This window comes from Lutra lutra, chromosome 16, assembly GCF_902655055.1.
Source record: "Lutra lutra chromosome 16, mLutLut1.2, whole genome shotgun sequence".
In the NCBI taxonomy this organism is placed as follows: Eukaryota; Metazoa; Chordata; class Mammalia; order Carnivora; family Mustelidae; genus Lutra; species Lutra lutra.
The window spans coordinates 12,126,405-12,153,617 of record NC_062293.1 but is presented as its reverse complement, the minus strand read 5'-3'; the positions used below and the strand labels follow the sequence as shown (position 1 = coordinate 12,153,617).

At 56.0% G+C, this 27,213-nt stretch overlaps 1 protein-coding gene across 6 annotated transcripts in view; it reads left to right on the top strand.

The window, feature by feature from the left end:
• Positions 1–21,753: 21,753 nt before the first annotated feature.
• AXIN2 (axin 2) overlaps positions 21,754–27,213 on the top strand; it is a 31,457-nt gene continuing 25,997 nt past the window's right edge. For 2 of the 6 annotated variants that reach the window (XM_047708074.1, XM_047708069.1), the window contains exons 1-2: positions 22,103–22,647; positions 24,720–25,645. In XM_047708074.1, coding sequence (XP_047564030.1) covers positions 24,831–25,645 — 815 coding nt within the window. In that variant the 5' untranslated portion in view covers positions 22,103–22,647; positions 24,720–24,830. Of the gene's footprint in view, positions 21,990–22,102; positions 22,648–23,171; positions 23,532–24,719; positions 25,646–27,213 lie in introns of those variants that run through there. The other 4 variants (XM_047708070.1, XM_047708075.1, XM_047708073.1 and 1 more) reach the window with 4 other exon arrangements.

Here is a 27,213-nt window from a genome sequence, read left to right as displayed (position 1 = left end):
CCGAGTTACGCCAGGGAGAAGCCAGCAGCCAGCTCTCTGCCTGTGGTTTGTTCTTAGAAAATTAGGATGCATTTTCAGCATAGCCTGATAGGCGGAAATGATGTATGTGATTTGTTCCAATCCCAAGTTTTCAAACAATCATCTGCTGATTTTGATATTGTATACGTAGCTGCGCGAGGCTATAGAAAAGAGCCCTTAGGGGGAACTGGAAACACGCTTAGTGTGGCCTGTCCCTCCTGCCCCGGGAGGCTGCGGGGACTCCGTCTGCATTCTCTTACGCAAAAAATGTGCCTCAGGTCAGGGTCCCGAGTCCTTGGCTCTGCGACAGAACGCATCCTTGTGGGACACTGGGTGCTGGGACTGTGAGTATCGCCAACCTTTGATTTTCATGATGCTGTAATCCAGATGTCTTCGGTTAGACACATGTGAGGTGTATTGGAATCAACCCAGACTTTGAAGTCAGACAGGCATGTGTTCAAGTTCAGACTGTGCCACTTACCGACCAGCTTGGCTTGGACAAGCCCCTCAGCCTCTCGGATCCTTGATTCCTTGGGTGGTGTGTGAGGAAACATAGCCACCTGTTAGCCGGGTGTCAAGGCCACCAACCCGGACCGGGCACCTGCCTGGGTAAAGTTCCGGGGGTGTAAGAGTGAAGACATTTCATCCTTGCCCCTACAGAGCTTAGGGTCCAGAGCTGTGGGTCCAGACTCCTTTCTGCCCAGTACAATGGGGACTTAGATGCAGACATGGGCATCCACAGAGAACCTGACTCACCAGGGCTCTCCCGGTGAGATGGGGCACAAATCCCAATGGAGAAGCTCTCCATGGCTGTCCAGGACCTGGACAGGACCTCCCTGACCATTCGGGTGTTCCAGTCACAGTTTTCATTTCTTTTTTCCCCTGCAGCCTTGAGGGTCCAAGACAAGTAGGCTCTGGACATGGGCCTGGGGCACAGATTTTAATGTTTTAGAGGGAGCCGTTCTGCTTGTGGGTCTCCCAGGAAGAGGATGCAGAAGGGTCCTCCAGAGAAGGAGGGAGCAGGGTGGGGGGTTCCCAAGCCGTATCACGCACAGGGCTGATTTTCTCCAAGAAAAGCAATGGCTTCTCTGCGCCATTCTACAGGAGGTGAGGTTAACTTTTAATTAACTGACTCTGGAGCCCCTTGGAAGTCTGGCCTGGCCCTGGAGGCTGGCCAAGTGTGTTTGGCTGGCCAGGGAGGCAGAGCAGGGAGCGGGCTCTGGACCTGGTTAAACTTCTCAAAGCCTCACTCGCTGGCCTGCTTTGATCTCTATCCTCAAGTCTGAAGAGGTAACTCAGATGCTCCGTGATGAATTGCATTTAGTGGAGATCACGTGACTTCATGGTGTCTGTGGCTTGTAGGGACAGACCCGGGTCTCTGTCAGCATCCCGCCTGTGGGTCAAAGTTCTGCCCCGTGCACATTTTCATTTGCGTGAAGCCGGTGAGGGCCTCCGTCAGCCTGCCCGTGATGTGCGGCGAATGTCGCTTTCCTCCCTTCCTGCCCACGTCTGACATTACTCACCATTTCGGAAGTGGCGTGTGCTTGAACATTCTTGGAGAACTTTCCCAGGGTAGATTCCTATTTTTATCCCTATGACAGTCTTGGAAATGGGCAGGGCAGGTAAAGCCATCCCGGTTATGGGAATAAAGGGCACTGAGTCAGCGACAGATAGGGACGCGCCCTTGCTCCGTGTTCAGATAACTAGTCCGTGGCAGCCCGTGGATGGGAACCCAGCCCCAACTCTTGCTGGGCAGCCCTGGTGTAGCCAACAATGAGGTTCATGGTTAGTTCTGGGCTCAATCTGGGGTCACCATTCCTTTCCCTGCCGTGTCTCTTGCCCCTTTCACAGCCGAGAGGTATCTTCTAGAGCCATGGGGGTCCCCATAATCCTGGTGACAAAGCTGATGCTGGGAGTCCTAGTTTGGACTTTTATTCACCTTCTGGATCTGAACCATCTAAGGTCTGCTGAAGCACAAGTTGCTGGCTAATTCTGAGGCTCACGGGACATACTGGGAGTCCCGGGAGGTCTCATCACCCACTAAAGCAGATAACTAAAACTCAGCATTCTGGCCTCCGCCAACCCCTACCTCCCTCAGGCACCTGCTTTGCCTACAAGCTCTGAGAGTACAAGGTGCCCTCATCCCTTCTCCTATCCCCGAGGCCTTCACCAGTGACGAACAAAGGCCAGGGCAGAAATACCCCAGCTCCTTCTCTCCAAACCGGTGAACCAAATTACTGCCCTGGGGACACTGATGGACATCATGCCCTCTGCAGGCCACCACCGCCTCCCCTCCAGACTTCCCCTGAGACTATTTCCTAGTCATTCACCTGAACTGCCATCTCAGGATCAGCTTCTGGCGAACCCAACCTAAGAAAGTCGCTGGAACAAAATGTAAACCTCTCACGAAACATGCCACCTTAGATTACCGTGGCCTCCCACTGAGGTCCTGGCTTCCTGCCTCCCACCCCCCCATTAGACCCAGCGCCCCCCCAGCACTCCCACAAGGAGGTGCGTCCTGAGAGCTCGATGACGTAGCTCCCCCGCTAGCTGGTTTCTCTGTAAAGTCAAGGTCATACTCTACACCAGAACGTTCGGTTTCCCCTTGCTTTGGCCACGCCCACTCCACTCTGGACAGCCGCTTGCCTGGCACGTTGTGGGCTCCTGAGATGCAGTCCTGCAGGCAGCTGGATCAGAACCCTTTGCTCAGGCTCTTTTGCTTTCCAGGGCTGTGCTGCTTACCTTCCTCCGTCTGGTTCTGCCCCTTCATCATCTCATCTAGGGCGGGCCCTGGAGCCCCACGCCCCAGCCCGCAGCACCCAGTGGACATCCTGGCTTTGGCTCTTCCCCTGTTCTTCCTATGTCATCTGCTTCTCTGTTTCCCTCTCAAACTCTTAAAGCACAAAACCAGTGTCTGGCCATCGCGGACACCGCCCCTGAGCCTAAGACGGTGCACGACACGGGGCAGACCCCTCCCGATGTGGGTCCGACTGACCTGCCCATGGTCTTGAACCTGATGGGGTACAATGAACTGTGCCCCGCCCCATTTACGTGCGGAACCCCTAAACCCCCAGAAGATGGCATTTGGAGCCTTTAGATGAGGTCATGATGGTGGGACCCCTGCGATGGGATCCGTGCCCTTATTAGAAGAGGAAGAGAACAGAACTCTCTCTTTCTCTCTCTCTCTCTGTCTGTCTCTCTCTCTCTGCCATGTGAGGATATAGTGAGATGGTGCTTGTCCATGGCCAGGAAGAGAGTTCTTCCCAGGAACTGAATGGGCTGGAACCTTGATCTTGGATTTCCAGCCCCCAGGACTGTGAGAAGTGAATTTCTGTCACGTAAACGACGCAGTCTATGGAATTTTGTTATGACAGCCTGAGCGGACCGAGATACACAGGCACAGTAAATCCAAACATAGACATTTCTGAGGAATACCAGAGCAGGTCTCCTGGAATCCAGCATGAAGACTTGTTGGAAATTTAATTGTTTAGGGATGAAAGAAAGAATTGAAGCGTTAATGTTATCGGCGTGTAACAGTGCCAAAGCCATCATCCATTTGCTTTAGATTATCTTGGCCCAGCCCTGTCTGAAAATCAGTGAACTAGCTCCCCAACACCTATACCTGGCCTCCTGAGTCTCCCAAGGGGAAGAGCTCTGGACCTTTCCAAGGATCCTGGTGCAGGTGACAGGGGCGGCCTGCTGGTCTCTTAGACACCGCTGGGCCCGTGAGCTAAGGCCAGGTCTAAAACTGGACTCACAGAGGCTCGCACTCTGTGATCCTGCTTTATTTCTTTTACCTATTCAATTCCACTTCTTCTGTTTCATTTTTAAATTGTATGTATTATTGGCACGTGGTGTGCAGGGGCAAGAGCAAGGCGGGTACCCCTGAGATGGCATAGTGTCAATCCATCCAAGATGCACGCAGGGAGAGGGGCCTGGAGAAGCCATTCTCTCTCCTCTCGAGGCACATGTGGACATCGGCTTCACCTTCCATGGCCCAGAGTCACTGTTTTTCCTGGGGCTTTGAGGTGGGGTGGCAAAGGGGTGGGTGTACACTTTCTTGCTTCTGTCTCGAGCAGAGGGATAAGGTGAGAAGATCCTGCCCCGTCCGCATGCCCCAGGCCACAGAGCCACCCTGACAGCCTCCTGGGGCCCGAGGGTCTCCCCTCGGGGGTGGGGGGGTGCCACCCACCCTTTCAGTGCCAGCACCTTGACCTTGGCCTGGACACCTCTGCCAGCAGCCAGCACTGCCCTTGCCAAGAACTCTTCCCTGTGGTCCCCCGCGCCAAAGGTTTACGGCTCCCCATGGACGGAGGCTGTGTGGTTCCTCTTCAGCACTCAGAGCCCCTTCCTAGGCCTGGGGGGCTCCCTTCCCTCCAAGGCCATCAGGTGCTCCTGGTCCTTGCAGAGGGTTTTTCCAGGGCCCAGAGAGGCAGAGCCCCAGGGGTGCCTTCGGCGCAGAAAGCCCTGGGGACTGGAGCAGAAGAGTTAAGTTCTGGGCTGAGGCTCCAGGTTCAATTCCATTACTTCCTGCCGAAGACACTGCCGCCTTCCCACAGCCATTGACACATGTTGCTTTCATCTGCTTCATTTCAAGACATGCGTACACTTGCTGGAAACTATGCTTAATAGCTAAACTCAAAACATTTGGATTTCCTTTCCTTCTTGACTCTTCGCTGGTATGCTGCGTACTCTCGTGGGTTGGTTTTTTGGGTGGTGGTGGCTTTTTTTTTTTTTTTTTTTTTTTTCTAGCCACCATTTTTAACCCAGCAAAGAGAAGCCAGTGGCTTCCTGGCCAATTGGCTCAGGCCCATCTGCTCCGTGTGGGCTCTCTCATTTCCTGGGGGGGCCATTGGCTCAGGCAGCCCCCTTGTTGTGGTGGTTAGACAGCGTCTCCCAGCCTCTTTCTCTGCCCAGCTCTTCCCCAGGTCAGGGAGAGAACTGGCCTGTGTCATTAGAGAATGGGCAGCGGGTTCTCCGGAAGGTTCCTGCTTCCTTGAGCTTTGTGACTCACGGCTTGGGCCTTCTGAATGGAGCCTCAAGAGTGGAGAGGTGAGCTTCTCTGTCTGGACCCGAGGACTCTGGGGGAACAAACAGGCCCGGCTGCTGGGGGATGGGATCCGGACAAGCCTGCCGCTGGCCAGGACTGGGGTGGAAAGTGGCCGTTGGAAGCAGGCCAACCTCATCTGGTTGGAATTGGGTTCGACATGTGTTTCTAAAACCTGGTCGCAGCCACTCAGCCCTCCCAGAGCCGGGACGGCATTGCGTGTTGACATATGAGCAATCAGACTTCTCCTGGAAGAGCCTCAGAAGTGCCTGGCCTGGGGTGACTGCCCGCTGCTCAGCATGCCCAGCCTCCAGCCGTCTCTCCCTCCAGAGGCTCTGGGACATTTTCCCGTGGGGGCACCCGGGGAGGGAGGGGGAGGGAACGGCAGGCAGCCTGGTTCCCTCAGCGGAAGGGCAGCAAGCATTAGATTGGACCTTGTGTCCTTTTCCTCATCCTGCCCTCCCTGTTAACATTCCCATTTCATGGTCGAGAAAATCGAGGCCCAGGAAAGGCAAAGTGGCGACACTGGGACAGGAGCCCAGGACCGAGGCGTCCCCAGCAGCTTCCATCTGCCTGTGCCATTCTTGCCTTCTCCCCAGGAGCCCAAGGTGCTTGGAGACCCCATATATCCCCCCCTTTTCTCCATGTCACCCACTCTGGGCCTTTCCTGCCCAGCAATCTGCGTTGCAAGCAGGTAGGAAGAAGGTCCTCGGAAGCTGGCAGACGGGTGAACGTGGTCTCATGCATTTCATCCAGGAAGAGAGAACGTTTGGGGCCCCTCTGCTGCCCTCTCCAGTGAGCAGACCTGGCCAGGAGTCTGAGGCAGCAGGACGTGCGGAGAACAAAACCTTCCAGGGCAGAAGCACGTGAGAGGAATGGAAATGCTCAGGGATCACAGGGTCAGAGATGTATCACTCTTACCTGCTCAGGTTCACGGACACAAGATCCCCCGCGGAGGAAATGGACTTCACGTCTGTAAAACAGATGCCACGTTCTCCTCCGTCTCCTTGTCTGCTCCTTCCAGGTTGTTGGTCTTCTGGTGTGCGTGTGCGAGCGTGAGGGGCTGCGTGAGGCAGTGCCAATGCCCGTGCTCTCTCTTGTCTAAAAACGGCGTCGGCACAAAGCAAGCGAGGCCACGCTGCCTTCCAGAGCTGACGTTTCTGAGAGGGACGAGGCTCTGTTGGCCTGTCGGGGTGTCCCCTGCGGGCCCTGGCTGGGGGAGTCTGATGCCAGCGCCGCCAGATGGAGATCTGGGCTGCAAAGCATCCAAATGGCCCTGAACCCCAGCTCTTCCGTAACCCTGGTGAAATGATGCGACGCCAAGCTCATTTAAAATATTTGACCTTCCTGAAGGCTCTCTAAAATGGCAGGGTTGCCAAGGATCCAATGGATCCCCTCTTTGGCAGTGAATTATTTCATTAAAAGTCATACACTGTCATTGCAGAAGCTCCGAAAACACAAAGTAATATTATTCCATTTTAAGGACCAGAGACCCACTTGATTGAACCCAAGGGAAAATAGGGGTGTGTTTGCAAAACACAAGGGGCTTGGGGTGCCCTCAGGGCACGGCCCCTCCCTCTGCCCCTCACCATTTCAAAAGCTCCCCGGCCATGGCAACCATCCCCTCAGCCTCGCTCTGGCCCCTTTCTATAGCTTTGGCTCCCACGGAGCACAATTTTTTCTTTGTTTCTCAGTTCAAATTTCCGAGTTCAAGAGAAAAACCGAACAACCCAGCTCCTCTTTCCAGGCCTGACTCGTCCAGTCGAGTGGCGCCGGCGAGCCCGTGATGGGCCGCCCATGAGTGACTAGGCGGCGTGGGGTTCAATCAGCTGTACCCAAGAAGGGGTAGGGTCACATGGCACCGAATGCCACCATCCAGGCCTGGCAACGCAAGCCCGCTAACACGGTATAAAAAGCCAGAGAAAAATGATCTATAATCCCACCGTCTACAGCTCTAGTCTTTTTTCTATACATTTGCCTGTTTGAATACGTGTTCAATACCACTTTTGCCTCTAGCTTCTTGGAGTGGACTTCATATGGACTTCCAATATCATTGCAACCCCATTACCTTGTATTTATGGTTTTTAAAGAGGGAGAGTGAGGGAGGGGCAGAGGGAGAGAGAGAGAATCTTAAGCAGATTCCACGCTCAGTGAGGAGCCCAACTTGGGCTCGATCTCTTGACCCTGAGATGGTGACCTCAGCCAAATTCAAGAGTTGGGTCTTAACCGACTGAGCCACCCAGGAGTCCCACTCCATTGCCTTTTAGATGACGACATAATGTTCCTGTGTACTGCCCGCGGTGTGTATATGATTTACATAATCGGTCCCCTCGCAGACGTGGATGTTATTTTCAAATCCCTCCTATTATACATAACCCTGAACGTTTGGGGTAGTGTCAGGAACGCACAAGACGGCATCCCAGACTCCTCGTTAAGTCTACGAGCATTTGGGAAACCTGACCCTTCCTCCCAAAGCAGAACTATGATGGCTCTTTGGAAGAGGCCACAGGGACCAGAGGAAGAAGTGGGTCCCGACCTCTTGGCATCTGCTTGCCTTCATGTTATCCTTCTCGAATGCTGGACCCGTGGCCAAGACCAAAGTCACAGCCCGGCCCCTCTCCACTCCCTCCAGGGAGGCCCACCAGGCTGCACATGGGAGGAGCGAGTGGGTGACAGCCTGTGGCCTTCTGCAGCCTTGTCGCTCCTCGCCGGTGGGTCCAGCCGTGGCCAGGGTGAGATTGTGCCGTCTCCTATGGATATGACGTGCAGCCAGGAGGGAGAATGGAGTAACGGGAGCTGGTGTGTGCGAGTCAGAGATGCCGGTCTCCAAGCCCCTTGCTGTGCAGGTGGGCACCCAGCACCCCCCAGAGTGTCCTGGGCCGGCGGGCAAGCTGGAGGCAGAGCCAGGACTGGGACACAGGCCTGGGCGCCAGCCACGAGCCTTCCCTGGGGCTGTGTGCCATCGGTGAGAACACACAGACACCTGGAAAATTAATAAACGCTTCATCAGTGTGACGGCTCTTGTTCTGAAAATCAGCCTTCCGACTGGGCGCCTTTGGAGCATTAGGCCTCTGAGCACGGACACCTGTCATTCAGAGACCGGGAAGCTGACACTGACCAGAATTTATACGAGAAAACTCCTTGAGCTCAAGACCAGGCCTGCACCCCGGACTCCAAGGCACATGAGTTCCTGGTGGCAGAGCCCACAGCTCTGTCCTCAATGGATGCTTACATGGTGGCTCTGTCCAGCCCGGTGCCTCCAGCGCCCCAGAAGCGTGTCTCAGCTAGCGAAGATTGCCATCTTCCAGGACAATGGCCCTCCTTGAAACCCTTGCCTTCTCAGAAGAATCCACCTATCAGAGAGCAGGGTGGCCCCGAGCTGTTGACTTGCCCTTTCTGAGCCTTTGCTGGCAGCTGGTGGCAGCACTGTCCATGGGGTAGAGGGAGGGCTAGGAGGAGTCCAAGAACCAACCCTTGAGCTTTGTCCTTTCCCACCGCCCGGCATCCCCACCCGGTGTCACCACTACTTCCTGCCACGTGGTCTTCGCCAAGCATCTGGGGCCCTCTAGACAGGCTGGCTCCGTGGACAGGTGATCAGTGCAAGTCACACAGCCACCAACTCCAAGGGGCCTGTGCGGTTGCCATCTTGAAATTCCCAAAGTGAGACAGGGGGCCTGTGTTCACGTCCTACACTGTGTTGTGCAAGCGGGGAAGCAGGTCCTGCCCCCAGGCCTGTGTTTCCCGTGACATAGGTTGGTCACAGTAGCGTCTGCCATGGGGAGTGGCTGGGCAGGGGAGTAAATGAGGTGACCCCTTCCTTCACAGAGAGCCTGGCTCCCGACAAGTGTCTCCTCACCTCAGCCGCTCTGCTGCTGTTATAACCCGAAGCCCTCGGCAGCCCGCCCCTCACCCTCCCGGCCTTTTCCGTCCTCTGGGAGGACTTTTCCCCAGCCTCCTCTCTCTCCGTGGCCTCTGACCCAAGAATTCAAATATCTAGGGCACAAGGACCAGACTTGGAAATCACAGTGTCTCCTCGGAGCGCTTGAAGCCCTTATCAGAGAGGAAACTACTAACGACTCTCTCTGGTTTATGGCAGTTTGCTCCGTTTATGGCCTTTTTACTGCCCTGGGCCCTGGGGCTTCAGACAGAGCCGCTCTTTGTGAGGGAAGATGGCGCCAAGGAGGGACTCCTCGCTGGTGGTGACTCCTGGGACCCACCTTCCCTCTGGGCACAGGCCTTGGATTCCCTGTGCTTGGGGCAGGGTCAGCCTGGAAACTTCTACAGAAATGTAGGACTGGGTGGGCCCAGAAGCCTGAGTGTGGTCATCCTGCCCCGTCTCTGGGCTCAGCTTCCTGGACCGGACACAGGTTAATCCTCATGGCGACTAGCGGCCCTTCTGCTTCCTCCCGGCCAGGGACGATGGCTGGCACTCCGCATCTACTGTCGTGATGCCCACAGCATCGTGGGCCTGTTAGCCGGGGCCTGGTAAGTGGGAGGCATTTAAAAAAAAAAAAAGGATAGCTTGAAAATTCTTTCAGTCACAAGCAACCCTTAAAAGTGGATGTTTAGCCTTAGCTCTGTTTTGCAGATGGGGAAATTAAGGTTTAAAAGGATACATGACTTACTAAAAAGGATATACGATTGGGGCGCCTGGGTGGTTCAGTGGGTTAAGCCTCTGCCTTTCGCTCAGGTCATGATCTCAGGGTCCTGGGATCGAGCCCCACATTAGGCTCTCTGCTCAGCGGGGAGCCTGCTTCTCCTTCTCTCTTGGCCTGCTGCTCTGCCTGCTTGTGATCTGTCTCTCTGTCAAATAGATAAATAAAATCTTAAAAAAAAAAAAGGATATATGACTTATTTCAGGTCATGGTGGGGTCAGGATTTGAGACTTGATGTATGTCTGACTCCATCTTTCCAGCATGGCTTCTCATGCATGAATTCTTCTGCTCCTTCCTTCATTACACTGTGCCAGGTATGAAAGAGGTGATAGGCTTGGTCCCAGCAACTGATGGTTCTGTGCAGGTCAGGCTGGCCATTATACATGCATGTTATATATGCAAGACAAGCAGCCCGGCCCAGGTCACATGCAGAAGAGTGGGAAAGAGGATTGTCCTAGGATGAGCATGACTGTGACTTCCTGTGACTGTGTCTCTCTCTTCTGTCCCCTTCTCCTCCCAGCCTGGGGTACCCCTAATAAGGGCCACCTCCAAGAGTACATTCATAGAGGAAACTCCTAAATTGAGTATTGAGGTTCTGGGGAAGGGGGCTAATAGCTAGCACTGCCATTCCCTGCCTGAGTATAGAGCCAATGGAGAGCAGACACAGGGTTCGGGCAGGTGGTAATTATACGTCAGATTTGCTGTTGAGGAAGGAAGTGTCTGGCAGGAATCAGCAATCTGGCTTCCTAGAACTGGGACCAAATTAGACGTCCTCACCTGATGCTGGTTTGGAGGAACAACCTCAGATCTCCCCAGTGGGGTCTGACCTATGAAACTTAGGGCTTCGAGAAGCTGATAAAGATGGGGACACTGTGCAGGCCAACTTCAAAGAGGCATGGGCCGATTACACATATCCCTGGTTGGTCTCCTCTTCTTCCGGGGTCAGGGGTCCCCCCACCCATGGAGCTGAAGTTGTGGAGGGAAGCGTGCGCCCAAGCCATGGCCAGCAGCCCAAGCCTCCGGCCGACCAGCAGAAGATGGAGCAGCCTTGCATCCATGAAGGGTGGTTGGACGACATGGGCAATGAAGAGATGTGTCCTGTGGCTCCATTCCTAAAGCACACGGGGCCTCTGTTCACACTACTGAAAGCGGGCAAGGCCCAGCAGGGAAGACCCAGCTGGAAAGCCCCAGATGTTCCCACTGCCCCTTCCTGCCCCTGCACACTCATCCAGCCTCAGGGCTCAGGGGCTCTGTACTGGGCGCTCTGCACCTAGTAAGGTCATTCAGCCTCCCTCCCCGGTCCTCAGCCCCCACCAGGGAGGAAAACAAAATCTGAAAAGTGCTGGCCGTCGGTCCTCACAACACGGCCGAGCCAGCGTCCAGTACTTCCGGGATGACCAAACTCCCTTGTCCCTCTCTGCCACGAATGCCTGCTGCTCTGTGGGCTCCCACGTGGGCTTCAGAGCAGGTGGAAGTAACGGATGGGCTTGTGTGCACCTTCAGTGTCCCGCGATGCAGCTGTGCCAGGAGGGCTCTGGGGCCCCAGGGTAAGTAGCCTCCAAGACCCAGTCGCCCCGTGCCAGGCACACACAGCACGAGATGGGGCAAAGGGCACAGCACAGCATGCACAGGGAGCACTGCGTCAGCGTGCGGAGCGCCAGAGGGTTGGAGAGGAGCCGGCAGAGACTCAGTCTTGGACCCTTGTCATCCTCTGAGCCTCCCGTTCCCCCCCACACCGAGATGTTACAGCTCGCCGTATCTCAAAGACACACAGAAGCCTTGTGGGTGAGGAAGACCAGTCCCGTGCCACACCCGGGCAGGAGCCCCCCTGGCTAGCAACAGAAAACGCACCCCGGCAGGAAGCCTTGACCCATCCTAACGCACTCCCCGAGGACCGGCTTTGAACAAGGGCTTTTTTTGACGCAGAATAAGATTGGATGGGATCTGTACTGAGAAGTCATCGGAACTCAGCATCTTGCAGGATTTGCAAAGAGAGGAGCAAATGTGCGGGGGTGGGGGGGGTATCAGAAACTTGGTAGTCACACCTGGATGGTTAAAAACTTGTGGAAACAGAAAGAGAAGCAGCACGCCGTGCCGTGTGTCTGGTGCCAAGGCCGTGAAGCTCCCTCGGAAGGCTCTAGGGGAGAGGGAGCGGCTGGGGGCCTTGAGGATAAGGGGGTTCGGGGACGGGCACCCCCTTCTCCCAACACCGCCCTATGGAGCCCATCTTACAGCTCTGGGGAGAAGCAGCAGGATCCTAAAACACGCCAAGGCTGCTCATATCCGAGCCTGGGGACAGGCCTGGAGGGCGGGAGGTGGTGGTGACAAGAGGCACCGCCATGGCAAGGGGTGCGGATGCTGGGCAAGAGTCCCCTTACTGTCGTGGCAGCAAGGCTTGGGGTTGGGGGGTGCTTTTTGAGGAGACTCAGATGAAGTTAGCCGGCGGCAGTCCTCCCCCCTAGCCGACGGGTAACACGCGCGCCGACACCCCAGCCGGCCTAGGCAGACCGTTTGGTGCCAGAAACTAAATTTACTGGCTAGAACGTTTCCACTCCAACTCCATCTGAAACATGCTGTTATTTTATTCCCATTTTATGGTGAAGGGAAGGGAGTCTCCAAGAGCCCAAAACACTTTGCAGGGTGTTCTGCAGAGGAGGCTGGCCCCAGCCCGGATGGCTCGTTTTGATTTTTGCCCAAGGTGATTAATCCTTCCCAGGTGCCCACCGGTCACCGGGTGGGGTCCCAGCCACTTGATGGCATCACTTCATTTAATCCTCACACCAGCTCCCAAGCCAGGTGCCGCCATTCCTCCCAATCTATACTTGGGGAAACTGAGGCACAGAGCAAGGTCAGACTCTCTCCTCTCTCTTTGGGGAGCCGGGCATCCCTTTTCAGAGCCTCCATGTTTAACCCCTATGCCACACTCACCTGGGCTCATAATTACATTTTAGGATAAAGAAAAACATTTTCTTCCCTTGGCCCGCAAGGCTCTGCCAAGCCCGCCCAGGTCAGTCTGCTTCACCTGCCTTTCTCCCTGGCTCTCAGCGTTCCTGGGTTTCTGGAGAAGGCACAGCTTCCTCCTGTCTGGGACCTGTGGGGTCCAGCTCCCAGCTGCCCACGGCCCCCGCGCCCCTGGCCCCTACCCCTAGGCTGCGGTTCACCAATTTCAGCAGGGAAGATGGATCCCAGGCTCTACCATTCACCAGGCTTTCCCGCCCCAGGTGATCAGAGCCCCCACCGTGAGCCCTCCTAGTCGAATAGCCACCTTCCCCCAGACAGCAGGCTGCAGAGCTCAGGCACTCTGGCCTTTGGATCCACTCTGGGGTCCTGGCGCCCGCAGCATGGGACGCCGGTCTTCCTCTTCTCTCCAGGCTTACCGGGAAAAGGTCCCTTCTTTGGGGGGGAGGGGGTGGTAAGCACATCCCAAGGGCACATTAGGCCCTCCATTGTCTTGTAGAGTGTAAGGTTGACACCTTTTCACAGGGAAATTCAGAACGGGGACCCCCCGGGGAGGCTGGCCCAGAGGAAGGAAGGCGGCCTTTGTCAGGGTAGCAGAGGTTAAAGCTTGGGGTGGGGGTTGGGAGGGTCCTGTCTGTTACTGCAAAGCCAAGTTCAGGTGAAGTGGCTAGACCTATGGGAAGTGGGTGGTCACCTGAGAAAGCCGACTTGAGGTGGGGAGAAGGCCTCTTGGCCATGCCCCCCCCGCCCCCCCCTCCCCGCACGCCCTAACTGAGTGGCAGAGTTTTTCCTGGCAGGCTTTTTGGTCTTGACCTCTGAAAGCTGTCCTGTGGCTGGGGCTTCTCCAGGGCTCCTCCCAGCAGCCATTGGGAAGACAGCCCCGTCTCTACGGGGCAGGCGGCTGTCTCACACCTGCCCTTCACACCTGGCTCCCTGTGCTCCCATCTTCTCTGACCTTGGCTTTGAGAAAGGGAGGAGGAGCAAGCCCCTTACTCAACTTGTTGCCACCCCGAGGCAGGTGGCCAGGTCCCAGTCATCTTCTGATGTGTGAATTAATGGATTCAGGTGCCAAGTGGTACACAGGTAGACAGATTTAACGCACTGAACAAATTGAGAAAAAATTTTAATTCTGCAAAAAAGAAATAGTTCAGGGAGAGGGGAAATGGTGTTTTCAACTAAAACACTGTCTTTTCATCGTGGCCTCTGTTGGTGTTACCATGCCCCAGTCGTCCATGTCTGGAGAGCTGGGTTAGCTCATGGCGGATTTTTTCCACTTAATTTTTTCCCTAACATCCCCGAAATATTGGGGTGATGTGTCGAGATTATCAAGACATATTTTGTAGCTTCTCTAACCTCTGTATCTTTTTTCCACACTCAAAAAGTATTATTGGGGAATATTTATTAACGGGACATTAGTAACAGGAGGAGATGCTCAACCCACACATTCTAAATTTGGTGATACTCATATTTTTGCTAAGAAAATCATTAAGTACTGTGTCCTGTGCAGCCAATGGTCACATGGTCACATCAACAATACAAAAACAAAAAAAAGACTTCCCAAGAGTTGTTCTGGACCATCCCATTCAGGAATTCTCTCCCCCAAATCCAAATGCAGTGATAGGAATTCAGAAGATTGCTTTACAAATATCATTAAAGGGGCACCTGGGTGGCTCAGTCATGAAGTGTCTGCTTCATGGTCCTGGGGTCCTGGGATGGAGGCCCACATCGGGCTCCCTCCGGCTCCCTGCTCCACGGGAAGCCTGCTTCTCCCTCTCCCACTCCTCCTGCTTGTGCTCCCTCTCTCGCTGTGCCTCTCTCTGTCAAATAAATAAATAAAATCTTTAAAAATATATATCATTCAAAGAATGAGCCCCAGCCCCTCCTACTGCTGGCGTCCCATCTGAATCCCAAAGATCCCCTCATTAGCAACTCCTCGTCAGGGTTCCTTTATCACTCCAAGCAGAAGGCTGGCTTCCCTCTTCTAAATCTGAAGCAATAAATAATATTCATAATTACCTTCTAGACGGATAAGTCCAATCTCTCCATTTCCGCAGGGGGCAGGGGGGACCCCAATAACTTGGGCAAAGGTGGCGGCAGGGTAGATGTTGTTTTTGAGTGTGATCAAATGTCACTAGCCTGGAACTCAGGAAAATCTCAAAACGATTTCGGTTTTGCGTTTCATAACCTATTTGGAGAAATCTGATATGTTTTTACAGAAACATCCAGTAACCTTGGAAGAACCTCAGACGTGTTATAATGATTGCAGGCTTACTCTTGTCGCCATTCCCCCCTCAATGCGCTGTTGTGTGTAAGTGTGGAAAAGGCTCCTGGAACCGGAGGGACTGCCACTTGGTCCCCAGCATGAGCCCTGTTAGCCGACAGAGCACACTTCTCAGGGACCTGTCTGGTTTGGCCACGCCCTTTCGGAAAGGAAGCCTCTTAATCCGTGGGCCCAGAATCTGGGCGTGGCTTAGCCGGCCTCTGGCTCCACGGGGTCCACGACGCGACAGGGGGGTTAAGGAAGGTTAATGGTGGGCCTACCCCACCTGAAGGTTGCCTCACCATCCTAAAAAAGCACCGAAGAGAGAAGTCACAATCTTTTTATAATCCAATCTCAGAAGGAACATCCCCGCCCTGTCTGCCATATTCTGTTGGTTGGAGGCAAGTCAGCTAGCCTCAGCACACTCAAAGGGAGAGAATGACACGGGGCAGAGTGCCTGGACATGGGGCTTATTGAGGTCTGCTTCGAGGATACCAACCATGATGCCCCATGACACAGCAGCTAAAGGTTTCACTCTGCCATGAGGATGTCAGGACCCAGCCCCGGGACCCAGGCCAGCATCCGTGCCAATGGGCCTGTGTCCATGTTATATCCGTTGTGCAACGTTTCATGTATCACCCACGTCCACGACAGGGTTCAGCCGTGGACCGGGCTAAAGGAGGCAAAAAATGTCAAAAACATGGCGCCTTCTTCGGAGCCCGTGGTTGAGCAGGTAGGACAGGTGTTTTGCTAGAGGTGAGGCCCAGGTGCCACAGAACCACAGAGAGGAGTGTCCCCCAGTTCGGGGGCGATAAGGCAGGGGAGGAATGAAGAAGCTGAAGAGGGTGGCCAGCTGGCCAAGGGCATCTCAAGCACAAAGGCACAGAGCAGTAGAAGACAGGAGCCACCATGAGGGACCGCCCTTGGCAGGGGCCTGGGAAGCCAGCAGGAGGGAGAGCTGGAGACCGGGCAGGACCAGCCACCTTGGGCACCATACGATGGGCTTTGGGCCTTGTCCTGGAGGATATATGTGACCAAGAAAGGATTGGAAGCCAGGGATGATACAGTCAATTCTGGAGTACAGAATGGTCTCTGTGGTGGCAACATGTCAGGGGGCCCCGGGGGCAGGGAGCTCTACTGCAGGCCGGGAGAACAAAATGTTCTGCTGTTCCTGGCAAGAGATGAGAAGAGCGTGAGCCCTGGTCAGTGGTTGTGGATAGGGGGAGAAGGTGGTGACTGTAGGAGATTTTTAGGAGGCGGAGTCAACAGAGCTGGATGACTGAGTGGAGACGGATGAGGGCGTGGAGCCATCTAGAAATGGTCCAGGTTTCTAACTGAGGCAGTGGGGCGATGTGATGTCACTGCCTACCAGGAGGACAGCTGGTTTCAACAGGGACAAAGTAGGTTTTCTTTTAAGGTGCCAGCCGTGCGCCCCCACCCAAAGTCTTGATGATGAGGGAGGTCGTGAGAGAGGGCAGGGCATAGGTCTGGGAGGCCCCGTCTTTAGAGGGTGGGTCTTGGACCGGCAGGTGGGGCAGGAGACCGTCCAGAAGACATTTCAGGGGAAAGGAACCCCGAGGAAGAGCAGCCCGGAAGGTCTGGGAGTGGGGGGTGGGGGCGGGAGGAATGCGGAGCAGCAGGAGGTAGAGATGCTCCTGGTAAGGAAAGTCCTGTCTGATAAGGGGGAGCTCAAATTGCGGGGAGCAGAAGGAGCAAGGCCGCAGCCACGTGAAGCCAGAGCAGGAGCAAATCATCCCACGAATTTACCCATTAGGATGGGTTTCAACCGCCTGGAAATGCTCTTTGAAGGGGGCAAGACTATCGCGGGTTGAGGAGACAATGGGAGGGGAGGAAGTGTAGACAGCAAGTGTAGACTCCTCTCCAAAGACATTTGCCAACACATTATCTGAGCGCTCCGAAGCCCACTGAAGCCGGCGGAGTGGGGGCCGCTTACGTAATAAAGCAGCACGTTGGGCCGCCTGGGTGGCTCAGTCGGTTAAGCATCGTCCCTCCTCTGGAGTCATGATCTGGGTTCCTGGGATCGAGTCCGCCTCGGGCTCCCTGCTCGGCTGGGAGTCTGCTTCTCCCTCTGCCCCTCCCCCTGAAAACTTTTGCACAAGCTCAAGCGTGGGCTCTCTCTCTCTCTCTGACAAATAAATAAAATCTTAAAAAAAAAAAAAATTAAGTAGCACGCGGAGGACTTGACAGAGAGGCGTTTCTTGCACCGGAAGGCAATACCCAGAGCCTCTCCAGGTGTTCTGGAGCAGCCCGGACTCTGCCTAGCCTCCCAGCCACCCCTCACGGGGTAACCCCCCCACCCCCCGCAGACCAGAGAGCACTCAATCAGCTTGTGGGGATGCTCGGAGCAAATGGAGAAACTGACGTGAAGGAGTAAAGGAACCCATTCCAAGCTTGGCAAACCTTCACTTTCCAGAAGCTGTGTCTGAGGAGCGGGAGGAAACATCGGGAGCAGAAACCGAAGTCTACGGAGAGAGCTTGGCAACGCAGACCTATTTACCAGCAAGGTTTCACGGGGAGCCACTGCGCATGCTCCTCCAGCGCCTCCTCTCCCCTTTCTCCCCTCCTCTCCCCCAAACAGCCTCTCCCGTGGGCACGTCTGCTTGATACCCTGGAGAAGAAAATGTCAAAACTCGGAACCTCTTTTTGGGTTTGTTTGGGTATTGGTGGTCTCTCCTGGTTAGGAGCTCAGGCCCACTCTTAAGAAGCCAGACTCAGAGATGATGAATGGCAGTGTGCCAAAGGCCCGGCCATTTGTAGCTCCATTTATAATAAATAGGAAAAGCACTTGAAAGGAAATCAGATTAGGAAGTTTTACACTATTAGCTCTGTTTTAAATTTAACATTTAAATGATGTGTTATCATTCGTTTTATTAACAAATAGTAGTTTCCCCAACACTTCTCTCTGGATAGGATTTCTGAGGGAAACCTCCCCTTTTCTCCCGTGGCTTCAAAATTTCCACCTTGACATCCCAGTCCCTGCTCTGCTAGAGGAGAGCAAGTAGGAAGGGGAGCGCTGGGGGTAAGTGGAGTCCGCCTTTTCCTCTTCCCTTCCTCCTCTCAGGTTCTGTGAAAGTCAGTCCTCCCTCAGGTGAACCCACCCCACTGAGATGCCCATGGAAACACCTGCCACCCGTGGTAGACTTGATGGATAGTCCAGTTCCAAGGGTCAACGTGATCCCTAAGCAGGGGCAGAAGGAAATGTGTTTCAGTGGAATTTCAGGCTGAAGCCCTGGGGTGATTCTTTTAGGAAGACAGCCCCGATCCTGTGATCCTGTTTATTCGTTCCGCAGTGGAAGTCAGGGGCTTGAGAAGCTCAGGTCGCCCTCTTAGCCAGCTCTATCCTGGGTCTCCTCACCGGGAGGACAGTAAGAGGATGGATCAGGAGTCAGAACCTTCCATAGGTTTCAGCCCAGCTCCAGCATGGGCAGAGTGATCTTGGGAAACAAACAACTCTTCACCTCCCACTGGCTTAATCCTAAAAGGCGGGTTGGATCAGATAACACTTTAAGAGTCCCCTGGCTGGAAAATTTGGCTGTTTCATTTTGGGTACAGGAAGGGACTGTTTTTGAGAGAGGACAGAAAAGCACAGCCCCCTTTCCCCTCCCAGCCTGCTCCTCCTTGCAGGGAAGGTGGCAGGGCTGGCTCACCTCTGTGGGACCTCCCTGGCAGCCTCCAGGTCCCCTGCTCCCAGGAGTGGGCCTCCCAACTGGAGGGCATCTTTGCTTTGGGGGCGCTGCATTTCTTCCCAAAATGGGAAAACAGACTATTGAGGGAACAGTTTGGAGGGCCTCCTGCGTCTCAAGCATCTTGCCGGACATTTATTTGCCTAATTGCTTATCCTCACAACAGACTTCTGAGGGCTGTTTCCTCCACTCTGCAGGTGAACACACGAGACCTGCAGTCTTAGGAAAGGTTACCTGTGTCCTTCTCCGCCTCCCTCCTCAAACAAAGGTACATTGTCTAAGGTGGCACTTTTCCAAAGAAACAAAAGACAAAGTCACTGAATCTTAGAAAACCATGTCCTGGGTCTGAGCTCTCTGAATTCACAGCTTGTATGACTTCCACACCAGAGGGGTTTTGGGGGGTAGGGGGGAGGTTGACCAAAGTTTGGATATCTGGCCAGATGCTTCCCAGTCCTCATTTTCTGGGATTCTAGGATTTCAATCTGATCCGTAATTCCAGAAGGGACTTACACTCTCTGCTTTATTAAACTTGTCTGAACTTAGGCAAAGTAGACTGTTTATCCTCTATAGGGTTTTGCTTTAAAGGACACGGGAGAGTGAGCATGTGCAGAAATACATCACCTTGCTTTCCAGTTTCCAGGCAACTGTGCAGGATTACAACAAGTCACATGATACACTGCCGCCAGGGAAAAGGGGAAAAATGGAAAACTGTGCTATCTTGAGAAAGGGGCTAGGTATAAGCAAAGGGCTTTGGATTCTCTTCCAGAAATATTATCAACAAGTAGTCAAAGACCTGGAGCCTTGAGAGGGCTCCTGGCTTCTCCACACTTGGCCCAGCCTCCTGCTGGATGGGAATTGTGCCACTAGATCTGAAATCAAGGGGGAAGGGGAAAGGGCAGGGGTGAGATGGAGGGGGAGCCGTTGGGTCAAGGTGACCAAGCACCTGTTCTGGAAATCAGTCTCTTAGAGGGGTCATTAATGAGAAGAGGCAAACCAAACGAGACCTTGTGTCTGCGTCCCCATCTCCCTTCCCTCCTTCCTGCTGTTGCAGCCCTGGGATAATGAGGGAACAGGAGGGTCTTTGGTTCAAGCCGATCCTGTGATGATTAGGGCTGGCTGGGGGGCAATGAAGGGTCACTGGGGACAGCTGGGAGGGGAGGAAAACCACCCATGAAGACCAAGTTTCCACTTCCTTTTTTAAAGCCTCCTCTTTCTGATCATTGTTTATTTGATTTTGGATGTTTTGATTTTTCTATCTCCCCTCCCCCACATTGTGTGTGTGTGTGTGTGTGTATACACACACACACAGTCATGGACGCTGCTGCTGTTTATATCATAGACACTTCTGTGGCAATTTATTCCCCCTTAGTATACACTTCTGTTCCTGTAATAACACCCTCTGTGGCCTTTAAAGGAGGGGGGAGAGTGAGCATGTGCAGAAATACATCACAGGGACAGCTTGGCTCCTGGCTCTCGTGGGGTCGCAGAAGGGGGTGGGTGTGTCCTTGGCCACGGGTCCCACATACCAGCATTCCGGAAGGCCAGGCTCTTAGATGGAGCCGACCTGAAGTGGACTGGCTTCCAGTTTCCTCACACCCAGCAGTTGTCCCAAGGCAAAGATGAGTCACCCTGCCACACTCTCGCACCGGCCCTCCCAGTTTGCCCCGAGGTGGCCATATTTCATAGCCTGGACTGTGGGCTTGCAGCCAGCCTGGCTGCCTGGGGAGGTGAGCCCAGAGGGGCAGAACGTGGACACAGACAGGCAGGTATTGGGAAGTGAGATGCCACCCACCTCGCCATTCAGGAGCTCCAAAGTCTGAGCTGCGAAAGACTCATGCCCCTTGTCCCAGCCCCATAGACAAGGGGAGGTGGAGCACAGTCCCTGCTGCCTGCCCTTTTCCAGCAGATCATGGGTGTTGCATGTGCTTTCTCTTTTCGTACGGAATCCCAAATAGATGCATTTCTTGCATGTTTCCAAGTTCTGAAGGCCTCATGACAGGTTAGGGGCACCTCTGCATTGGAAAGTGTTGTCATCCATTAAGTTCAACAAGCAAGTAAAAAAAGAAAAAGTGAGTAAAGCTGGACACCCCAAGCCTCACTCATCACCTTCAGTGCTGGGTTCCCCTTTTCTTTTATGGAAACCATCTGATTGACACCTTTATGTTTCTCAGGAAGAGGAAAATTTAATAGCTTATCATATGAGGGATCAACCCTATATATAGCTAGAGATAGTCTAGGTTTGTGGCATATTTTCTTGTTACCTTATGTGAGAAGAGAAGGTTGTGCCTCATAAACATTACTGGCGGTATGTGGGGAGGTGACATTCAAAGGAGACAGTTGGTGAAGAGTTTTCAATCCATTAAAACTGCAGATCAAGGAGAAAAGACATTCCGTGTCTGTTTAATATGGAACATACGGGAGGCTGGGGGATGCCTGCCATGGCGTGTTGGGAATGCAGTTGTTACAGAAAGATGTTCTATACGTGCACAAAAAGGGTTCTGGAGGCCAGGTTGGGAATTTGTAGTTAAATCTTCAGGGAACTGAGGCATGCTTCTTAACGAGGCGTCAGAGCCCATCTGCAGCCCTCAGGCCTGTCTTGGCAGATTCACACCCCCAACTTCACACATCCACAAAAGTGCGCGGTGGTTCTAACCCACACTTAGATACACGCGCACAGGGGCACACGCATGCCTTCTGCGTGCAGGCCTGCGTTGGCCCTATGACACTTGGCCAGTGGATCCCAGGGCTGGAATTCCCTTCGCAAGATCCTCGCAGCCCAAATTCCCAGGGAAACTTGAATAGAGGTGGAAGAGTGTTTGATGATAGGAAAAAAAAAAAAAAAAATCTGCTTGCTTGCAGTTCTCGTCACGGCCAGAACGCTTTCCAGAGTCAGGGAGGGCGAGGGCAGGCAGGGGGAGCAAGCCGGAGCAAAGAGGCCACAGAACTTGAAAGACAGAGTTGGAACTCCGGCCGAGAGCGCGAGCGCCCCCCGGGGCGGCGGGGGCCGGCAGGGGCGGAGGAGCACCCGGGAAGGGTTAACGCGGGAGCCGAGCGTGCGGCGGAGGCGGGCCGGGCCGGGCCGGGCCGGGCGGGCGCGGGGCGCTGTCCCTTTAAGGCGGGCGGCGCGGGCCGGCCGAGCGCGGCTGTGATTGGCGCGGCGGGATCACTGGCTCCCCGAGCCCGGCCCGGGGGAGTCGGCTGGAGCCGGCTGCGCTTTGATAAGGTCCTGGCAACTCAGTAACAACCCGAGAGCAGGGAAATAAAAATAACCCCGCGCTGCAATGGACTTCGGGGCCGCCCGGCGTCCGAGGCGCCCGTCTCCCCCGCCGAAAGCCTTGCTGTAAAAGGTGGGGGTGGAGGCGCGGCCCCAGCGGAGCCGCTTCAAAGAAAGCCCCCCTCGGACAGGGGGCAAGGTCGCGCCGAGCCGCGTCGCGGGCGCCGGGGGTGGAGGGGGTCCGGCCGGGCCGAGCCCGGGCCCGAGGGGCGGTGTGAGCCGGCCGGCCCTGGGGAGGGGCGGCAGGGGCACCGGGGGGCGGCCGGGGGCGCGGCCGGCGCGTACCTCCCTTTCAGGACCGTGCGCTCGGCTCGCGCCTTTGAAGTGCACAGTTAAATCCACAGCGCAGTTTTTGTTGGAAGCGCCCGGAGGACATTTGGTGCGCGGAGTGACTGCTGGAAACAGGACCTGTGTTGAAAGCCGGGCCGGGCGGGGGCCGGAGGGGCCGGGGGCGGCCGCGGCGGGGGCGGAGGCCCACTCGGGTCTTTTGCATAAAAGGGGCGGCGTAGCGCGCCGCTTCACCCTCCCTCCCGGTGGAGCTCGCTCTAATCCCGGGATTGTTGTTTCCCCGCACCCCCCTCCCCTGCCGTGCGACTCCCGATGTTCCCCGACGCCGGGACCGGCCCGGGGGGGCCCGGGGCTGCCGCTGCGAGCCGATCCGGGGGCCGGGGCCGGGGCCCTGTCCGGGGCGCCTGCGAGGTCTCGCCGCGGAGCGCGCCCGCGGATCAATGGTGAGTGCCGAGGCCGCGGCGGCCCGGCGGCCCAGCGCTTTGATGTGCCGGCGGCCCTTTGAAGTTGGCAGGCCGGCTATTTCGGGGCGCTCTCCCGGCTGGCGCGGAGGGGAGCGGCGGGCCCGGCGCCCGGCGCTCCGGGGGGCTTGGCCGGGCCGCCCCGCGCGCCTTGCGCCCGGGGCCCCCTCCCCAGCGGGGTGGCGGGGCCCCCGGCGGAGAGACCTCTGCAAGTGGCGGCTGCGGCGGGGTTGGGGAGGGGGCAGATTCCCCCCTCCCCACGCCCGGGGGTCGCGTCGCTGTCGTTGTTATGGATGTGAGTCGGGGTGTGAGTGTGCGCGGGAGTGCCTTTGGAAGGTGGGATGAAAGGGTGGCGGCGCCCCCCGCTTGCCCTCCCCCCGCCCTCTCCCACTCCCCCCCCCGCCTCTCCCTCCGCCCCCTCCTCGCCTCCCGCCTCTCTGCCCCCCTCCCCTCCTCCCCTCCCGGCCGCTGGTCCGGGCTTAGGGGCCCCGAGCACTGGCCCAGGCTCAGTCTGCGCGCAGGAGCGGCCAGGGCCCGGGACGCCCGCGTCCCCCGCGTCCCTCCTCCCAGCCCGGGCCCCGCGCCCCCGGCCACCCCGGCCCCTTGTGCGGAGAGGCAGAGGCTCCGCGCGTCGCCATTTCTGGACTAGGCTGCTGCTTTCCGTGCCTTTTCGCGAGCGGCGGCGCTGGGGACCGACCCGCGCCCGGGCTCCGGGTGCCGCGAGCGCCTCCCGAGGCTCTGGCCCCGCGCTCGGCGGCCCCCTCGCCGGGGCTCTGGACGCGTTCGGTTGGATTTGGGCCGGGGGGGCGGGCCGGTGGGGCTCGGCGGAGATGAGAGCCCGGCCTTGGGCCGCCTTCTTCTTCCAGGTAACGGGGCCGCCCCACCTTCCCTCCGCCCGGGCAGCGCGGCGCTCCCCGCGGCCCCGCCACTCCGCCCGCCGAGCTGCCCAGCCCGGCCCCCCGCGAGGCCCCTAGTTCGGGGTCGCGCCCCACCCCCCCGGCCCGCCCCTGCCCTCCTTAGTTTGATCCTTCCCGTGCTGGGGAAAGCAGCGTGTTTATTGGTTAGATAAGACTTTTTTCTTTTGGAAAAAAGACAGGATTGAGGTCAGTAGAGTTTGGGATTCTTGGCACAGGCAGTGGTAGAGAGAGACGGTTTCTGATCCGGTTTTGTAGGGTTTGTGGCTCCGGGAGGTGAGCTGGGGGCGGGAGTGGGGGCGAAGGGGGCAGCGGGTCCTGAGGCTTCTCTGCCTCTCTCGCAAAGTTTGAAGATCAAAGTCTTGTCTGAGTGAGTTGATTTCTGGTTTGGGGGAACGGGGAACACAGAGGTGTAGACTGAGCCGGATTCTTGGCGGGAGGCGGGGGCGCCGCGAACATTTACATCTGGGTGGAGGGGGGCGTTTTCCAGCTGGGAGCCCATTCCGCCCCTCGCTGGGCGGGCTTCTTTCTCGGTCGCGGATCTTCTGAATTTTTAAGGAGTGGGAAGGGGGAGCGCCGAGGGAAGGGGTGGGTGGGGGGAATGGGAACCAGATGCCGGGGAAGGGCACGTTTGGAGCTCGAGTTATCTGTGCTGAGAGCCGAGTGGGGAAATTTACCGAAATTGGTTTCACCTGCACACAGCCCGGCGGCTCCGTGTGCGCGTCTTTGGAGTTGATGCTATCGGGGGAGGGGGGCCGGGGGGAGCAGAGGGGAGGGGAAGAAAGCGCAGCGGAGCCGGTGCGGAGCTGAGGCTGCCCTGCGTGCACCCCGGCTCGTGGGCTTTTTGGAAGATTCAGTCTTACACCTTCCAGGCCCCTCCGCCCCCACCTCCCACCCTCTGCGCTCCCAGCTCACCTTCCCCGCCCCCCCCCAATTGTGCAGGGAGCTCAGATTTCGCCTTTGAAAAAGCAGCGTCTGATACTTTAGATGAGCACCTCGCAGATAGCTGGGTTGCTTGATTTGAATTTGAGGAGTTGAAAAGCCTGTTTACTTTCTTGCTTTGATGTTGGGTAGATCTGGTTTTGATTAGATCAATACCCCTTTCTCTCTCCCTACCTCCCCCCTTCCTTTTCTTTCCAGAAAGGAGGCTCAGATGAGCCCCTGCTGACTTGAGAGAGAAAGAGAGACCACGCTGATTGCTGAGAAGAGCTGGGGGAAGAGGACAAACTCCGGAGGGAGAACTCCCTCACCATGAGCAGTGCTGTGCTGGTGACTCGCCTCCCAGACCCCAGCAGCAGCTTCCACGAGGATGCCCCCCGGCCCCCCGTCCCCGGGGAAGAAGGGGAGACCCCGCCGTGCCAGCCCGGGGTAGGAAAGGGCCAGGTCACCAAACCCATGCCTGTCTCCTCCAACGCCAGGCGGAATGAGGATGGGTTGGGGGAGCCCGAGGGACGGGCATCCCCGGATTCCCCTCTGACCAGGTGGACCAAGTCCTTGCACTCCTTGCTGGGCGATCAAGATGGTGCTTATCTCTTCCGCACTTTCCTGGAGAGGGACAAATGCGTGGATACCTTAGACTTCTGGTTTGCCTGCAATGGCTTCAGGCAGATGAACCTGAAGGATACCAAAACTTTACGAGTAGCCAAAGCGATCTACAAGAGGTACATTGAGAACAACAGCATCGTCTCCAAGCAGCTGAAACCGGCCACCAAAACCTACATAAGAGATGGCATCAAGAAGCAACAGATTGATTCCATCATGTTTGACCAGGCGCAGACCGAGATCCAGTCGGTGATGGAGGAAAATGCCTACCAGATGTTTTTGACTTCTGATATATACCTCGAATATGTGAGGAGTGGGGGAGAAAACACGGCTTACATGAGTAACGGGGGACTGGGGAGCCTCAAGGTCGTGTGTGGCTATCTCCCCACCTTGAACGAGGAAGAGGAGTGGGCCTGTGCTGACTTCAAGTGCAAACTGTCACCCACTGTGGTTGGCTTGTCCAGCAAAACCCTGAGGGCCACAGCGAACGTGCGGTCCGCCGAGGTTGTTGAGAATGGATACAGGTAGGACTTTGTCTGTCCGGGGAGGGTGGGTGTCTCTCCAGGGAGGGGGCTGGGGGCTGGCGGCAGGGGGGGAATGGCAGGGGCTGGTGTGGGCTTTGCAGATGTTTTGAGTTAAGTGAGATGGATGGTGGGATGGATAGGCCGCTGAGGCTGAAGAAGGTCTGTTGAGAGCTAGGACCGCTGGCCACAAACCCTTTGATCTTGGCTTGTCGTTGTTAAAAGTGGGGAGAAGTACCGCACACAGCTGAATCGCAGCCTGCAGTCTTCCAGGACTGACTTCAAACAGTGGCAAGCAGTATTCATTAATGCGGGTTACTTATTATCCTGGACCAGTCTTAGAAGGCTGGGGGGGGCGGTGGGGAGAGAGAGAGAGAGAGAGAGAGAGAAGACAACAGCTTTTGATGCCTCTGAGTCACTGAGTACACTAAGCGCCGGTTTTGGAAGGGGTCACTCACCACTCATCAGTAGTGAGAGGAATGGATGTGGCCAGGGAGGCAGCTGGGTTGTGGAGGCCCAGGGAGCAGCGTGCGCACCCACTGGACGTGGGGGTAAGTGGGGTCTTTCGAACTCTCTGTGCAGACGATAGTCAGCAGTTGGCTTCACAACTGAGGCTGTGGTTCTCTGTGTACATTGGGTATCCACCCGGCAAGAAACCCTTCTAACTAGGGAAGGTCCTGTGACTTTCCCGAATAAAGGACCCTTGGCTTTAGAGTCCTCTGGTAGATTAATCTAGATTTTAAATGCTGGCGGCCTGAGGCTCAGACCTCCGTGGACGGTTGTGTTGCTTAGTGCTGGCGGACAAGAGTCTTGGATGGAGAGGACAGGGCCCTGGAGTACTTTGCCTTTTTGAGGCTTCAAAGATCAGCAGTCCTTTACAGAATGGCCAAGTCTTAAGATTCTTGACCTCTGACAGCAAGTTCAGACCTCCTGTTAGAAATGAGTTTTTCCGTGTCTTTCCCTCCCTCCCCCTCCAGATACCCCAAATGAGCCTCTCGCTTCTAGATCCACTGCTTGAGGCATGGCAGCGGAGGAGGTGGTGGGCATTTGATCCCTCTCTGCCTCCGGTATTTCTTCGTGTGTTTGGGATCGGGGATGCAGTCTGGTGGCTGCCTCTGTGGAGACTGCCCTCTTCCTGGCAGGTCCCGCCTCCGGGGTCCCATAGGAACACCAGGGGCAGGGTAGCCCAGTCTGAGCCTAGAAGCAGTGATTTAGGGGTGGCCCAGAGAGCTTTTTTTTTTTTTCCCACCGGGAGTGAAGAGCTCATTCTCCAGCCACCAGAGGGCGCTCCTGCAGCCTTGCGCTCGGGTTCACCCACATTCAGACATCTGGTCTACACCCAGGTGGAACTCCATTGGCTTTTGAAAGGAAGTGGAGGATCACGTGAAAAGGAGTTGTTTCAGCATCTTTAAGCTTCTGGTGTCAGGTGGTTTTGCGGAAGATACTGGGTCTGGCCTCTGTGGCCCGGCAGTCACCAGGCACCTGCAGCTACGCCATTAAGGGAACTTTCTGGTAAATGGGTGCTGGTCTCACTGCTACTCTAGGGACTTTCCAACAGTGGAGCTTCTGTG